This window comes from Aptenodytes patagonicus, chromosome 7 (genome assembly GCF_965638725.1).
Source record: "Aptenodytes patagonicus chromosome 7, bAptPat1.pri.cur, whole genome shotgun sequence".
Lineage (NCBI taxonomy): Eukaryota > Metazoa > Chordata > Aves > Sphenisciformes > Spheniscidae > Aptenodytes > Aptenodytes patagonicus.
Genome location: NC_134955.1, coordinates 11309865 through 11327166, shown reverse-complemented (window position 1 = coordinate 11327166; position 17302 = coordinate 11309865). Strand labels below are relative to the sequence as shown.

General features: G+C 47.7%; 1 protein-coding gene across 1 annotated transcript in view; it reads left to right on the top strand.

Annotated features, from left to right (window-relative positions):
• MICAL2 (microtubule associated monooxygenase, calponin and LIM domain containing 2) overlaps nucleotides 1–17302 on the top strand; it is a 159983-nt gene that overhangs the window by 122847 nt on the left and 19834 nt on the right. Inside the window, exons 27-31 of the mRNA XM_076343970.1 lie at nucleotides 3387–3579; nucleotides 7227–7399; nucleotides 8708–8782; nucleotides 13080–13177; nucleotides 15417–16779. Of these exons, the coding sequence (XP_076200085.1) occupies nucleotides 3387–3579; nucleotides 7227–7399; nucleotides 8708–8782; nucleotides 13080–13177; nucleotides 15417–16779 (1902 nt within the window). The remainder of the gene's footprint in view (nucleotides 1–3386; nucleotides 3580–7226; nucleotides 7400–8707; nucleotides 8783–13079; nucleotides 13178–15416; nucleotides 16780–17302) is intronic.

The following is a 17302-nucleotide window of genomic DNA, read 5'->3' as shown; positions in this document are numbered from 1 at the left end:
TGTTTGAGTTAATGCGCACACGTGGGTGTCCCACGTGCTGAAACACCAAGGTGGTCCACTTTCTGCTTTTATGGAGTTGAGTGCGACATAGTTTATTCAACTTTATATGTCACAATACAAATATTGATTAAATATGTTAGTAAGGAGTGGGTTTGCTTTCTAATCCTAGAGTGGTTTGGGTTGGAAGGGACCTTTAAAGACCTAGTCCAACCCCCCTACCATGGGCAGGGACATCTTTCACTAGATCAAGGTGGACGCTAATGAAGGATGCTGATCTTAAACCCGATTAGTATCACTGTGAATGCAAACTTATCTTGCTCAGAAAGGACTCGGCTGGCTAACAGATTCCTGAGAGGGTCAGCTTCTAGGTGCAGAATTCTAGAAGGGGACATACCATGATATTAAAAAAAAAAAGTAAAGAAAAAGAAAACAAAAAAAGCAAGCACAGAAATGTAACTCTTCAGAGAGAGGTGACAGTGCCATCCATCACCATCATCCGGTGGCCTGGATGACATCCTGAGGTCCTTCACCAGCTCTATTATGTCTATAATGATTGAAAACTGGATGTGTAACAGGCTATTGCAGAGGGACTTGTTGACTGGAAATCTGTTCGCGTTCAGGAACCACACTGGGAATTGTTTTAGGTAGTCTGTCTGTCTGTGGGTTTCAATGCTCTCCAGCTGTGTGTCTGTTAGTCATAAACATGTTTTCTCCTCTTTCCTCTTAGCATGGTGGGGAAAGCATTAATGCGCAGGATGGGAAGGGAATATGTACTGAGCATGCGAGCAAATGGCAAAACTGACTTTCTTTAACAGCTGCTTGCAGTGACTTCGGGCAGTGCTTATTGCCAGCACGGGTACAACGTTTATTGGCAGAGCTGGCAAACTTTTGTTTGGTTTTGCTTGCTCTGATTTTCATATAAAATGCAGCACCTTTTAAGGAGAAAGTTGAGTTGAAGGACTTAGGTTTTACTAATTGGCTCATAATACTGCTTTCTACTTTCCTTCTGGAAAGTAGAAATGGCACGTCTTGGTCCAGCCCAGCTCTGAGGGAGAGGGGGCCATTCCCAGGAAGGTTGCATGCCCCTGTGCGAGGAAGGGCAGGTGTGCCCTGCTACAAGCAGCCATGCCCCGCTGACCCGTGGACTCCCATGCTGCCACCTGAGTGCCATTGGGCTTGCTGTGCGCTGCCCGCGAGCGGCTTTGGGGTGGGTGGCCTGGCTGGGCCAAAATAGAAGTCAGACATAAAAATTGGGAGATGGAGGAAATTCATCCCTCTCCAAAGGAAATGAAATCTCTGCAGTCAAGAAACATGTGGCTGCTGTGGTGCTAGTGAGCTGGATGTACAGCCTGAGCACGTGTTTTCACATGGGAGCATCTTGCTCTGGAGAAGCAGTGAGCCACTCCTCTGTCGTCCTTGGCTTCTTGTACATAGAAGTAGAAGAATTAAAACAAAACAAAACAAAACAAACAACAAACAACAAAAACCCCACACAAAACTCTTGTGAGCAGTGAACTCTCGAGGACTTTTCAAGCCAAGAAAATACATTTACTTTTATGAAGGGTGAAAAACCAGAGCTCACCATAGCCTTTTGAAAAGTGCAATGCTCTGTGCTGCTTGGGAAAAGCGTAATCAGTAAAACTACTTAAAAAAAAAAAAAAAAAAAAAAAAGACTGCAAAGCCATGTTACTCAGTCTGTGAGTGCAAGTAAGGGAGCTTCACCTGGCCAGCACAAGAGTTGTACCTGTAGAGCAGTCATCCCTGCCACCAGCAGCTGGGCTTTCCTCAGTGGTGCTTACTTTCAAACATAGAAAGGGGGTGAGCACAAACAATAACTGGGAGAGGTGCAGAAGCTCAGAACACCAGTTTTCTTTCTCCGGGGAAGGCTGGGAGCTACCTGAATCATGCAAAATAAAGGCGTAGCTCTGCTGTCACGGCTTGTTTTGAGGACCTTGTTTCACAGTTCCACAGAAATGGTAACGGGGGAGAAGACAGCGATGGATGGACCAAGTGACCCGAGATGGGGTTAGAGCTTGGCGCAGTGCGGGTCGTGCACCTGCAATACCTGCTGCGTCTGCTCCCAGGAGCAGCAGTGCCTGGCAGCCGCTGCCTCTAGGGTGCGAGTGAACAGCCGTGTGTGACGGCCCAGGGCCAGACGCAGGGAGTGCAGGCGGGGAGTTGCTGATCTGGAAGGTCCCGTGGGCCAGTGCTCAGGCTCTGTGGTGTATATAATCCTCCTGATGTGTCTGGGATTTGCTTGTAGCACTCTTGCTCCCGGCAGGTTTGTTTTCCACATTCAACCCATGCAAGCACTTGGCGTTTGAGTTAAAAACCCTTGCAAGGTGGAGGACGGGGGTGGGCGCACTCCTGCAATAAATGGAGGCGCTGCAAGTTAAAGAGGAGTTTAATTGATGTTTACTAGATAGTTTGCTCTAATAGATGAGAAAATAAGCCATGTCCCAGGTCTGATTTTTTCCACTTATACAGGTGTAAATTAGAAGCAACAGTGTTGAATTAAATGTGGCGAAAGCATCACACATGGGAGGTGAACCAAGCAAAGCCACTCTCCCGGAGCTTGTCATTTGTCCCTTCTGCACCAAGCCCTAGGGGAACTTGCGCAACTGATACGTTTGTATTTGCTTGTACAAGAGGTTGTGGATAGATGAGGTGGTTCAGAAAATAAGGATTTCACAGGGAAAGATGATCTTCTGTCTTTGGCTCCATATGCGTCACCTGGGGTGAGCGAGGGAAACTTGGCTTTGTTCTTTATTCCTCCCGCCTGAATGTGAAGTTCAGGGATGGTGCTGTTTAACTGCTGTGATGCTGCTTCTTTTCCCAAATCAGTGTCTGTATTTGCTGTACACACTCAAAAATAATCTGAAGAGCCTGTTTATTTTGCTCACTGCCGCTGTCCTAAATTGACCTAAATTTGCAATAAAAGGCTGAAGTTTTAGCCACCCAAGCAAGGTTGGTCCATCTGCCTCCTGCCACACACAGACGTACACTGGGGGCCTGAGAAGCGATCGTAAATCCCTACTTGTATGGCTGGCACATGTCTTACTGCTGCCACCAGGCACTCAGCCTGACAGTCGTCCCACTGAGCAGAGCAAGGACCTGCAGCTGCAAAAGCTGAGGCTGCCCCTGAAGTTTCCTTCTCTCTGCATCTGAGCTGACAAACCCCAGCAGGGCCGTACGGGGTTGAAGGGATGTTCTTGCTGTGCCAGGCTGTTGGTGCACGCACCTTGCCTGTGCCCATGGGGACAGCATGGGGCCCCACGCGGAAACCGCTGACGATGGCCAAGGACCACACAATCACAGGGGTGAGGTCCCCCCCCGTGGACTCCCTCCTCCCCTAACGCCCTGCTGTCGCCTTTGTGCTTTCCCAGACCGCTGCCTGCCTGTGGCCGACGAACCCACCTCCCCGAAGAAGGCGAAGAGCATCCCCGAGCGCCATGACTTGGAGAGCTGGTTCTCACCCTCTTCCCCTGAGTGGGCCACCGTGAGGGTCATCCCTGAAGAGGAGATGACGGAGCACAACCTTCTCGCTATCCGAGTCATGGTCACCAGTGATGCAAGCAGGTACTTTAAGATACAAGTAAGCCTATAAAAAACCTGTAAGAGCAGCTTGGTTTTCTCTGGAACACTAAGGAAAAATATAACAAAATACAGTACTGAATGTACATACAACTGGGGGGGAAAAAAAAAAAGGAAAAAGACAAACTGCTCAGAATAACAATTGTTCTTTACCGCAGCCATAAATCCCCCAGACACATGACTCACTTTGCAGGAAATCTTCAAACATTTGCATCCCACACAGGGGCCTGAATCATAGAGAAAAACATTGCCCTGATCAGCCCGGGTTCAGCTCTTTGTGTACCAAAAAATGCCGGTTCAGGGATTAGGGCAGTGGGTGTGTTGTGGCAAAAGGTGCATCCTGTGACGTGGCTGCCTCCCACCTTGGGCACCATCCTGCAGCTCCGCACCCCAGGCCTCTCTTGGGGCATTTGAGGGCCTGTCCACCCCTAAGAAATCTGAAATGTGATGATCCTTGGGGAGCTGTCAGAGGAAGCCTGATTTCTGCGTACAAATTAGAATATATTGGCTTTCTGGGCAGGATTCTGTGGGAGTTCATTCCGTCTAAAGATTAGATTGGTATCTCCCGACTAAAGCAGTTTTCCTTACTGAGAACTAAAAAAGAAGAGGGGGAGGGGAAAAAAAAAAAAAAAAAGGCAAACCCAAAGCCAACTGTTGCAAATGCAGAGCTATTGCTCTGTAAGGATGCTCATTCAAATTCTTGACATCCTTTAAACACCTATTTGTGGTGCTGTGTGTAGCTTGTGAAGAGCAACGCTTTTAGAAATGCAACTTTCTGCTATTCCCTGTGGTGGTTTTAAATGGTGTTTGTGCTCTGCCACATGGGTCTGGGTGCTTTTCTAGGGAAGGATGAACCTCTCCAGGGTTCCTCTCCCACAGGGGATGGAGAGCTTGGGGAAGGGTTTCCTACCTGTTTGACAGACCCCCCTGTGGAGCGTGCGCTTGTATCCCTTGCTAATACCCTCTGGCTTGTGGTGCCCCCGCGGCGCCCGGGCAGCGATAAGAGTTGGCTAATCCCTCTGATCTGAGGGATCAGCTCCCTTCCCTGCGGCAGCTCCCGTGGCTGGATGGCGAGGCCCCTGGTTCCCCGCCAGCGGGACACGGCATGAGGGGCGATGCCGCATCTGTCACCGGCGTGGCTGGTGCCAGCAGCTCCGAGGTCAGCTTCCCGCTGCTGTGGCAGCTCGGGCGCCCTTCACCTCACACCGCTCCAGCAGGCCAGCCCCTGCCTAAAAAAGGGGGATGAGAGAAATAGCAAGTGAGAAATGGCACTGCTGAGCTGGCTGCAGGGCACTCGGTGGGATGGGGAAAATGACCAGCTCGGTGACACAGCTTTGCAATTCAGGCTTTAGGTACTTGTGAATGATGACCACCTATCAAGCAGAGATCAGAGGAGAAGCTTCGTACTATAGCACTTACATCCTTGCCAGCCAAGGAAAATAAACATTTTGCTCTTTAAAACAGAAATGTATCAATCAATGTTAATGGCAGGTCTTTTTCTTTTTCTTGCGTGGCACTCTGCCCAATCTCAGTGTGGTATCTCCCCATCCACACAGTATCTCAGCTATCAAAGACTTCATATATTTATTTTTTTAACATATATCTGTATGCTTGACACAGCTTGAAAGACACCTAAAAAGTATGTGTTAGTGGAGAAATTTAAGGCCACTCTGATTCAGCCTACTGAGAGAGCAATGCACCTGGAGCTGTGCTCCCATCCTCGCTGCCTTGCTGGCCCCGGCCTCCCAGCACTGCTGGTTTGATCTGGGTGAAGCAGGGGTGCAGGACTGGCGGGCACTACCCATATGGCATTTACCCTGGCTTTATACTGTCTGTGGCCTTTGCTTTAGCTCTTCTTCCTCCTGTTTCCTGGGCTGTGCCTTGGGCTGTTACAATAAATCTTTACTTTCTACAAGGCCATGCTATATAAACACAAAACAGCTTTCTCCTGCCCCACCAACAGGATTACTCATGGCGTAAGATCCTCTTTTTTAAGGTAGAGCTATTAATCATCACAATAAATCTATGAATTAGGTTAGCAGTATTGTTTGCATTAAAAATAGGCTGAGTGGGATGGTGGCACGCTTATTTATGGCAGTGGGAACGTGGTCACATCAGAAAACCTGAAAGTACCTGTTCCCTACAGTCTGGCCTTTAGAGATGAAAGTAATCCCATGATTATTGAAAAAAGAACTAATAATCACCTCAAATGGTCGTTCTCCTGCCCACAGGCAAGGTCACGATGTGTGTGCCATTCACATGTGTTTGTGTGGCATATTTTTAATTACATTTAAGGAAGGGGATACCAAAATCTGCCTCTGTGACCAGCTCCGGTGCCTCATTGTGCTCGCTGTTCAATGGGCTGTCCCAGTGGCTCCCGAAGAGTTCATTTCCTTATTTCCTATAGGCGCCTTTTGCATGTTTGAGGGCTGTTTGCCTAGCTTCACTCAGTCTTCTCCTCTCTAGACTGATGCTTACAATTTCCTCCAACTTCTTGCCTAAGCCCTGTTTGCTGGGCCAGTGGCTGTCCTCACCCCTCCTCTCTGGGCTCCCTCCTCAGCCTGTATTGCAGCACCCAGAAGTGGGGTCCAGGCCAAGTGCAGCAGCTTGCTGTGGTCCAAAACGCTCCCCATGGCTCCGTGAGGTGCGCGACACACGATAAGAAATCATGCTGGTGCCATAACAAAAATACCCAAGTTTTGCAATAACAAAATACCTGAGTTTTACAGAGGTCTCATCCGAGCCACAGATGCCAGCGTGGCATCATCTGTCACCTCAGGGTCAAAATGGCTGATACTGCATGATTTCCAGCATGGGTTCTCCCAAACTGCTGAAGGCTAGGAGAGCCTCCCACCCCTCAGCATTTCCTCACCCTCCTTGGCTTTATCTTCTGCCAGCAGTGCCAGTGCAGAGGCATCCATGTTGTAGGAGGGGGCTGCGCCTCCCCCGCTGCTTGCCAAGTGACAGGCACTTGGTAGTCACTGCTGCCCGGAGAGGGGAGCTGGTTCCAGGTCCCAGACGGGAGATGAGATGAGATCCAGCAATAACTGTATTGAATTGGTGGGTGAAGCCTACCTCACGGTCGGAGCGGGCTGCCCTGGATTTGGCCTCCCGCAAGTTCCCTACGGCATGCCTCTTATTTCCAAAAATCTGGGGGGAAAAAGGTGAAAAGTGTAGAATTTTAACCCTCATGCCTTGCTTCTAGGTGGATTATGGCATTGCAGATGCTGCTGTTTCCCTTTCTTCATCTTGGTACAGCCTTGCAGGCAGAAGGGCCCATCCCTACTAACCGAGCAGTGTGGTGTTTCACCCCAAGTCTCTCTCGATGCCAGTTTGATTCCAGGTGCTGAGTAGCGGTTGTGGGTGTGAATCTGGGCAGCAGAAGTCTGACGGGAATAGGGATATCTCAGCTGTGTAGCACCTACTGCAAATTACAGTCCTGCAATAACAACAATGAAAAATGCAAAATAAGGACGTCGGCTTTGGCTGCAAAACATCTATTTCTCTGCTGCCCGCATGGCTGTCAGGGCTGACACTGGTGCTCGTTGCACTGAAGGGGAACGAATACCTCCATGCTGTGCATCTTCTGACATGTTCCACTTTCTTTCCATCTTGCCCTTTTTCCCCTGTAGCTCTGAGGTGGAGTCTGATTTTTATGGCGACTCGTCGAACGCTGAAGTGAGTGAAGGACAGACCTTACTGCTGGAGCCCCCCACCTGCCGGAGCCCCATCCGGAGGTGGGCATCGCTTGCCAGGAGCTCTGTGGCACCAGAGGAAAGCCCCAAAACATCTAAAGTGGCCGATGGTAAGCAGCGTCCCGACCAGGGATGTTCCAGCAGACTCTCCTGAGGGCTGAAGTCAGGGCTGGGGGGAGAGGTTTCGAAGTGGAGGCTGTTACCTGTGATGTGGCCAGTTTGTACCCCTTAATGGTGTCTTTTTTAGGGTGGATTTCTGCCTTTTGGGTGCTGTAGCTGAAACAGCATTTCTATGATGCAGGGTAACCTGGAGTAGTTGTGCCTTGTGCTTTGCTTGCAGGGGTGGGATGAATGTCTTCCCACTGGTAAAAAGTTTGGGCGTTATTACTAGCCAATGCAGTATTTGCAGTGTTGCCTAAGCAAGGGAGGCGTCGGGGGGCACTAGAGAGCTCTGCTTCGTTCAATTGGTATTTCTATCAGTAACTGCTTAAAATTTTTGTATCCAGTGAAAGCGCAAGGAGGAAAGGATATAGCTAGCAGGGAAGTGAGGAGAGGTTTAGGAACAGTCTGCCTCCACATGGAAACTCCTTTCTGGAGCTGGAGAAGGTCAAAACTAAAAGATGTGCTAAAAACAGCCAAAGAAATACTTTTGCAGAAAATGAAAGTCGGTCAGCATTCATTTCTTCCCATCTCCCACCACCCCCACATCCATATATGCATTTTTAATCCAAACAGGAAAGGGGAGATTTCATACAGCAATTTAAATTGACTCTTGAATAACAAAGCCCTTGTTTAGGTCAAAAAAAGGACAGCAGCAAACCCCAACGTGTGCCCAGCAGCATGTGACCCTGTGCAGTCACTGAAGGAGTTTATCCTTTTTCCTCCCCAATTTCATGCTCTCCCCACCCCTGGCTGCTCATGTCACCTTCCTCCCTGCCGTCACCTTCCTCCCCACCATGCCAGCCAGGTTATCTCCATCTTCATGAGCAGCCTGTCTTTCGGCTCCACATCCTCACCCAGCTGCTTTATAGCATCCTTAATAAGTTTTTATCCCTTCAGTCTGTCCCCCCACCTGTCTGTCTGTCTGCCTTTCTGCTCGCGCCGGCTTCGCTGAGAAAAGAGCCAGTGTTGGTCTGGGGATAAGCGAGGAGAATTACAGGAGCTCTTTTCCTTAGAGCATCTCCCTGCCACCCCGCTCGCCGCCAGCAGCCCTTCCCGGGCGGGAGCTGGGGCCGGCGGCGGGTGCGCGCTGCCCCCTCCCGGCCGCCGCCGCGGGGAGAGGGACCGGGATGGCGGGGAGACTGGTTAGGAAACTAACCCCCCACCGCTTGGTTTATTTCTTCCCCCCCCCGCCTCTATTTTCGCTCTCTGGCTTTTGCTACATTAGCTGACCATGTGTCTTTTCTGTCTCTGTTCAGCACTACAGAGAGCCAACAGTTTTCACTCCACGGCATTAAATAAGTATCAAAATTGGAGAAGAAAACTCCAAACGGGTGAGTAAAGCCTGAGAAGCGACTGTTTCTTCTATTTGTACTGTCTTTTGTTTTCCCGTCTCCTAAATGTCTGTTTCTCCTTCTTTCCTTTAAAAGTTTTGTATTTTTGTCACTAGATGAGAAGACAGAGATGTAAAATGCAACAAATATTTCTTTTCTATTTTTTTGTCCTGAAAAGATCAAATTCCCTTTTTGCATGACTGTTCCCTATGCTATTACACCCACCAGCAAGTGGGGTCCACTTTAATTCTCCAGCCAAGAAAACGCATCCCTGTCTCTAGCCCTGCGTGTGCCGGTTGCTTTTGATCAGGTGCAATGATGGGTCTAACATTTTCAGTATTAGAACTGCTCCTGGAGGTGCCTATTTACACCCACCTACAGGTGCTCTATCACCTCTTTTTTTGCTGGAAAAAACAGGTGATGTTTCTGGGTTACGGAAAGGGAACAAGTACTAATAGCCATCCCAAGAGGTGAGCTGGTGAAAATGAGCATTACTCGTTCTTGTCCTCTAGCGGTTTTGCTTAGTTTGGGCTGACCCCTCTCTGCCCACGGGAATCGCACAGGAATGCAGTGATTTCAGTAGAGATCGGGTCTGTGCTCACTTCACTTCTGAAACACGGTGCAGTCATTCCTTGCAGCCGGGGCTGCATCTAAGGAATTGTCCTGGGCTGCAGTCACAAAACAAGGCAGCCATCCCCAGTCACACCTCTGCTGCTCATAACGGGGTCGCCCAGCAGCCTCGGCACAGCCTCTCTGCAAGCGCACACGGTGCCTGCCCAGTGCCCACTAAGGACTCACAGGTACCTGCCGAAATTGATCATACCAGTATGGGAGCTAGGTGAGCTTACCAGCATCCTTCTCAAAACTTGGTCAGAAACGCAGTTGTATCTGTTAGGCTGGGGTGTTGCTAGCCTTAAGTATAAAACATCGATGTACAGCAGCGGAAAGAAGGGATTTGTGCATGTGACTGAGTGCCACAGTTTCTGGGCATGGAGGCAGTGGGTTTTGGGGAATGGCGGTGACAGCCGCTTTTTGACCCTGCCCTCAGCTGCCCTCTGCAATGGAGGGGATTTCTGCTGCTGCTCAGAGTCTCAGTTGCCTTCAGAGAAGTTAAGGGCTCTGCTCCTGAAACAAGCAGGATCCCCGTGTCTGTTATGGGACCAGCATTCAAACAGAGGTGTCTTGGCTTGCTTGGTTTGAATGCACAAACAAGCTTCAAGATTATTTGCAAGTACCCACTGTAGGAAGAATTTTTATATCTCAAAAGAGGAGACAAGCTGCATCTCTCCTTCCTGGCATCGGACTCGCCTTCGAGTCAGATGCCTGCAGGTACACGTGAGCACTGTCACTACCAACCCTGCGGTCCCTTGGAGGCCCCTGGTGCCACACATCTGGGATAACTCAGTAAATCTTAGTAGAGGATGCACAGGCCTATTTCAGAGTCCTGAGAGGATGCTCCCACCAAGCTCGACTTCAGCAAACCATCCCCTGTGACGGGCTGTCCCCACAGAGGCAGCCGTGGCAGATGGACAGGCAGATGGGCCGCGATGGGGTTGTGTTCCCTGGGATTCACTGCACCTCCAAGGTGCAGGGGACTTGCCGTGCCTGCAAGGCCTCTCTGGAGCAGCTGCTTGGGATGTCCCACCTGGGGGAAGGCTGTCTCCTGCCTGGGATGGGGAGGCGGAGCAGGGTGCCCTCAAAGTCTCATGGCATTTGTGTCAGCCTTGGGACTGTCTCTGAGCACTGTACAGCATTTGAGGATTGGCTTATAATCAGGTGCTGGCTTCACCAAAGGCTTGGATTTAAAATCTTGCCTTAATTAATCTCAGTTTTTAAAAGATCAAGCAAAAATTATGTTTATTCCAGGTTTGAGGGGAAAAAAAGAAAGACTGAGAGGAAAGAAGAGAAGACCGGGGGTCACTCTTAATTTCGACTCATTTTCAGCTTGCTCTCAGCAAGTGCATTACTTAATCGTTTGCCAATTAATTTTCATATCATTTGATTAAAATCTTCTGTGTGCCTCCGAAGGGCTCTAGAGGGAGCTAAAAGCCTTTGAGAGGGAAGCGATGCGCTGCATGAATTTGCCTGAACCTCAAGTATGCTATTAAAACGAGGTGTAAAGCACATTCAGCGTATACTGGGAACAGAATAAAGGTGGTTTTTATTCTCTGGAGGAACACTGTAAATCTTAGTTTCTATATTTAATCCACTTAATATTTGGTTACAAGAATTCATATGATCATCAGTCACATGAAAGAAAAATCTGTCTCCTTTTCAGACTTATTTCCCAAAACACATATGTTTCATAAACAGCACGAGATATGCGGCCAAAGAAAGGAAATCAGTGTCATGGTTACATTGTATGAAGGGCTCAGAGCAGGATATTACCTTTCAAAATCTTTAATCCCCATCGCACAGCCACAGGGAACACCACGCTCTTAATTTATCTTGGTCAATTCGAGTAGCTTTTGGGCCAAGCAGATCATGATAGTGCCCCAGGGAACTTTTTTTTAAAATCCTGTTTTGAATGTGAAGCTGCAAATATGGGTTCAGCGTCTTGGTGGGAATACGTCCGTTATCTCTGTGAAAGACAGCAAGCTGTGGCTTTGCGCAAAGTGATGTTCTCGCATGTGCAGGCCCTGTCCTTGTAAGCTAATGCACACCCACGAGAGCTGTGGTGGGAAGTAGTTCTCCCCATGGGCACGTGCCGTTACCCTGCAGACCCCTGGGCTGTGGGTTTTAAGCCCTCATCGGTGTTATGGCTGTCGCTGCTGCAGTGGTTGCGTTTTCCCCTCGGTGTGCTAAGCCATGATGTTTGCTTGTGTCAGGAGGCGAAGGGCTTTAGTGGATCAGGCTAAACCCCCTTGGCTCGCTTATATGGGGGTTTCATCCTCATTTGGGATTCTTGTCTTTTCCCATGGTCAATTTGCTATACAGAATATAAAGGCCAACGTGCGTGGGTGGGAAAGGAGGAGTGTTTGTACTGGGGATGGAGAATCGGGGTAGGGTGGGGATAAGCCACGAACATGAAGATGGAGTAGCTCAAGTTGGATGCTGCTTTCTTAGAGGACCATTGTTGGACTTTCTCAATGTGTCTGAAATTATTTGAAGGGTGGTTTTTTCTCTTTCTTTTCCCCTCCCCTGAAAACTCATTGCAAAAAGATACAGAAAGCAAGACCAGCAGCAGACCAGAGTTATGGTATCCCTTTGACCAGGTGACAAAAGCTGGATTTGTCTCCGTTCAGCCCCTCGTTGCTGGTCCCTATGGGAGTTCCTTAATGAACTCCAGTGCATCGTTTCCCTCCGTTCTTGACTGAATGTAACAAATTGCGGCAAGATTAGGAATGCACAGGTGAGACACAGAGGAAAGGAAAGTTGGCCTCTCTCCCTGGCTTGCCTTTTCTGAAGTCCACATGCAGGAACTGTCTTCTTTCTCTGGTGTGTTGCTTTTGTCTTTATGCAGCTTTTAATTCCTACATAGAAGAATGAAAGTTTGCTTTGGGAACCTTTGTGGGTTTCAGAACTAATAATTGGGTTTGGGAGTTAATAATTCAGCTATAAATATACTTGTTATGTTAAAGCTTGACATGGTAATATCTTGGCTCTGGGATACTTTTCTTCTGTCCAAAGATTATTATGTAAAATTCCCACAGGCACAAATATTAGAGAGCCCTCCTGACGCCCTTCGGGTGCAAGTTACCTCCCTATTTTTGTTTCTAGCAGGTCTAAGTCTGTCTGTGCTAGTTTTGGTTCAAGACCTTTAGCAATTAGTTACCTTGCCTGATCCTATGAGAGACCCCAGTGCACCGCCCTTTGGCCTGGCATGGGAGACCGCAGGATTGTTTCTGTCCTTACTGCCTGCAGGTGGTTGCATTTCCCATTTCTTTCCCATTCTGACGGACAGCCCTCTCAGAAGTCATGCATTTTCTTCATTTCTCGGAACTACCCAAAGCTTCACAAGTCACTAGTTGTTTCGACTGCCTCTGCTTTTAAGGCCTGAAAACCCTCTGAAAAAGGGTAGTTTTCCAGAAAGTTTCCTGGAACTCAAAAGCTGCTTCACTACATCCAGCCAAAAAGTGGAAGCAGTTCAGGCCCACCGCTGAAAACATCAACATGTGTTTGGCACAGTGTGCACACACATGTGAGTGAGGCCATAAACTTCATTACTGTAGGTCAGCTCTTCAGGTACAACTGTATCCAGATGACTTCTTACCTTTCTACTCTCGTTCTTTAATTGCAAACTTTATTTAAGACAAAAGCAATACAAATATGATGGTAAAATTTGTGTCTTTGGCAGGTTTCCCTCTACTGTCCAGCAAGAAACCTGGGCTACACTGGAAGGACAGCTCAGCCAGCTGTCAAAGTGGTCCTGGAGAGGATCACTCCCAAACACAGGTACAAAGGAGAATTGTGCAGAGCAAAATGAGCGTAACTACTGTTGGGGCACGTCTGCTCTCGGCAGGCTGTCTGATGAGCATCCTCTGCTCTTTCAAATAGTTTTGGTTCTCACAGTAACCAGCAAAAGTTGGAGTTATGCCTGTGCTATACATAGGAAAGAGTCTTGGATGCTCTGATTGATATAACCATTCCCAAGGCATGTGGCTAAGTGGCATTTGCTTTCTGTGGGACTCAGACCTCGATCACACTTAGAATTAGGCACTAACCTGTTGCATCAACCAACATGTAAGCACCACCACCCTGCCCTTCCCTCACAGCATGGGGTTTAGCTGCCACTGGGATTTCCTCTGTGTCACAGTTTCTGCCCAAAGGAGAGGAAACCCCCCAAATCTCTGTCCCCTGGTGCTCCTGAGCTGGCTGTTGGTTTGCCCGTGTGGTTGTAGGGCTGGATGGAAACGTGTGGGATGTTGGTCAAGGCCAGGTACCATCAGTGGTGGGGTGAGAAAGTGTCACATCCAAGTGGCTTAAATGCCACTTCATTGCTGTGCATCACTGGGCGAAAGGCAAATGCCAGCACCGGCCTTGGAGAGCAAATCTGAGAGCCAAGGTAAGGGCCCACATAGTGCCGGCCATAGGAAACCTGGCATAGGATTCTGGGGGATTTCAGGCCATTGCAGCCCTTAGACATAGGTGTGCCCATGTCTAATGTTTACCCCTTGCATCCAGTGGGCAGAAGACTTCTTTTTTTAATTTGCAGCAGGCCCTTGGCTCCACACCTCCCACAGCTCAGGAGCATCTTCAGCTTCCTTCAAGACCTAGGATTTCCATCGTATGTTCTGCCTTTTTTTTTTTTTTTTTTTTTTTTTTAAGGCTGAGGAAGGGTGGGCCTGCCATAAGTGCAGCGCTGCAGCAAGAGTTGTGACCGACTGTCCCAAGCAAAGGGCAGCATGTTCCCCAGACGCAGAGCTGGGTGGAGTGAGGACCAGCCCACGTCCTCTGTGTCCTAGCCCGTTGTCCTCACCCTTGGGTTAAACATGATTAAAATCGCTTGACCTCAGGTCTGCGTTAGAAAAAAATCAAGTCTTCCACATCCACGGTGGTAGCTGAAATCCGGTCCAGGACAATAGGGCCAGGAAGGGAACGTCCCAGGGGAGCAGAGCTGCACAATGCCGCCTGGCCGTGCTGCGCTCGAGGAGAGGTGACTCCTATGCTGCAGCTCCCACTCTATAAGCAGCACATAGCGGCCTTTTTCTTACTCTAAAGAGAGAGGATTAAGAGGGTGTTTATTTGTTTATTGGTGTTTCTCATGGTTTTTTATCTGAGATCCTGGCCAATATTAATTTTAGTCATCAAATATACCTGTGAAACAGGGAGTAATGATTTTTGCCTTACTTCTGATGCTTCTGGGAAACGGAAGTCAGACAGATTAATGGCTTCACCTGTGTGAATTTGGGAATCTGGCACATAAGTGGAAACAGGAATTGAATCTTCTCACCATCCTTTATTGCATAGCATTGAGGATAAAATGCCTCCCTTTTAAGAAGGAAAAAAACCCTCTAGTTTTCATCTGCTGGCTAGATAATGTGGACGTTTATCCTTGTTACTATCTCCAGCAGAAGAGTTTGGTGGCTAGAGTAATGAATTTAAGTCTTCACCAAAGGAAAAATAATCATAAGAGAGAACTAACTGAACTTTTTAAAACTACTGTGTTGCATTTTACAACCTCTTCTGGGTCAGTTCCTTCATTCCTACCTGTGCTATGTAAGCATGCAATATTACAATTGCAATAGCAGTTGGAGAGGATGAATTGTGGTCCCTTGTGCTTGCTGGAAACTCTAAGGTGATGCAACTGGAATGCACACGGGAGAATAGAGCAAATCTGCTTTTGTTTATTTTCCTGTAGATAAGACTGTTTCTTTCTAAGGAAAATATTAAAGGTAATTCATAAAGATATGACACGTTCTTAGCATGAATAACATTATTTTTAGTCTATTACGATTTCCAGCAGTATTAGATCTCCACTCCTAGAGAAATATTAGCCCTTTAGGGAGGAAAACTTTTCTTATTGTGTTATCATCTACATATATATGTGTGTATATATGTGTATATAAAGTAAATATTATGTTTATTAGTATTATGTTAAGATTTGAAATTGGTTAAAATATTATATGAAATAAAAGATACATTAAACAATATTTTTAACCACTAAAATAATCTCTTTTCATGCACTTCACAGTTGGCTTCTTACAAGAAACCACCAGAGGTTACAAGAGGACATTTCAAACCCTACAGCCCAGTATTTCAAAGAAAAGAAAAAGCCAGAGAGATGCCTGAAGACATCCACCTCTATGTGCCCCATTGTCCTTTTCAGAGCAGCACTAGAAGTTCTCCACGGACCCCCCCTGGGAATGGGACGCTGGCTGCTGATTTTTATGAGGCTGAAGATATAGATGGTGACATTGGGACATACACAGCCCAGGGCTGGAAGGAAAAAAACCTGAAATATACCTCTGAACCAGAAGATTTTAACTGGAAGACAAAAGTGCTGTCATCTCTGGATTTGAAAGAGAAAGATGGCAAAAATACAAGGCACCAAGAAGAAAAGCTTGAGCAAGAATTAAAGGAGGCAAAAAAGAGGCTGGTGCTTTGTACTCAACAGCAACCCTTGTCGTATGATTCAAACAGGACGGACTTAGGTGGAACCAGTCCAGGGTATCAAAACAAAGGAGCGCTGGGGACTTCAGAGGAGAAGAATGCTGACTGCAGAAAAGATGTGTTCAAACTATCTGGTTGTCCTGTGCCTCTCTTATTTGCAGACAATGCTCCACCAGCTTTGCCAGTTGACACAAAAGATGCTCTGAGGAGTCGAGATGCAGTTGCCAGGGAGCACGCAGCTGGCCAGCCAAAATCGCCACTGAGGCTCATAGCCAATGCGATCAAAAAGTCCATTTTGGAGCCTCTAACCTCGTCTCCAGAAGGACTAAAGCAGGACTCAGACAGCAAAACCAAAGCCTCTTCAGAACAAGCTTTCTTCAGCTTCCCCAGTACTCCTAGCTATTCCCTAAGCCAAACGAACAGTAACAATAATAGAGCAAATAACGCTCAGCCACAGGAGCTTAAAGTAGGGGAGTGGGCAGGAGAATATTTAGGAAATGGGAGCCTTCTCTCAAATCCATCTCATTTTTCTGCTGGCTCTGAAGAGAGATCTCCAAGGGATTACAGCGAGGAGGTATCCTTCCCAGTCTACAGTCCTCACACAAGGCCTTCCAAAATGACCAGTATACCTCAGAAATCATATTGCACTAGGATGGAGGATGTCCCAGGACTCCTAGAAAAGTTTACCTTTAAAGAGACTCCTCCAGGGGCTCCCATGGATGGCGTATTTATCTGTAATGAAAAGTGCCTCCTTCTGTCATCTCCAGAGCCCAAGAACACCTCCAAGGACAATCTGGATGACTCTGCACAGAAAGGGAGTCTTGGGTCGCTCTTTGATAGACTGAGAAGTAAAGTTCGTGACAGAGAAGGGAATTCCTTCCTGTCATCTCTGCCTTTCATGAAGGACCATTCTCCAGAAGACAGGCTACATTATCCTTCCACAGGTGAGGGCATGAGTGGAATTATTTATTTCTGGTAATAGCACTTAACATTTAAAAGACCTGTGTGTGATCATGCAAACACATACCTGTTGTATGCTATGTTTAATTTATAGTTACTTTCTACATAGAAAGACTTAATAAATATATCTTTTGGTTAATGTTTAGGAGTTGCTTCTGGTTTAAAGGAGCAGAGTGGATTTGCAAGCAGAGCGCAGCACTCTGGATCCAAGTTTGATCTGCTGCTCGCTGCTGTTCAAAAGTGTTCGGGTCAGGAAAATGTAATCCCCGAGGTGGAAGGAGCGGTGAGGCAGAGTGAGATGCTGTGCAGAGCAGCTGCTGCTGTGACACTGAGTGTGTTGTGGAAGGGGGAGTACAGTGGGCAAGCAGAAGAACGAGCACCGAAAACTCCAGTGCAGTGTAGACTACATTTGCTACCCTTTCCATGAGGAGTTCAGCGACTGAAGCAATACAGTTGCAATAGCAAGAAGCTTTGCTTTGTGTATGTGCTTTCTCAGCAGGTGTCTCT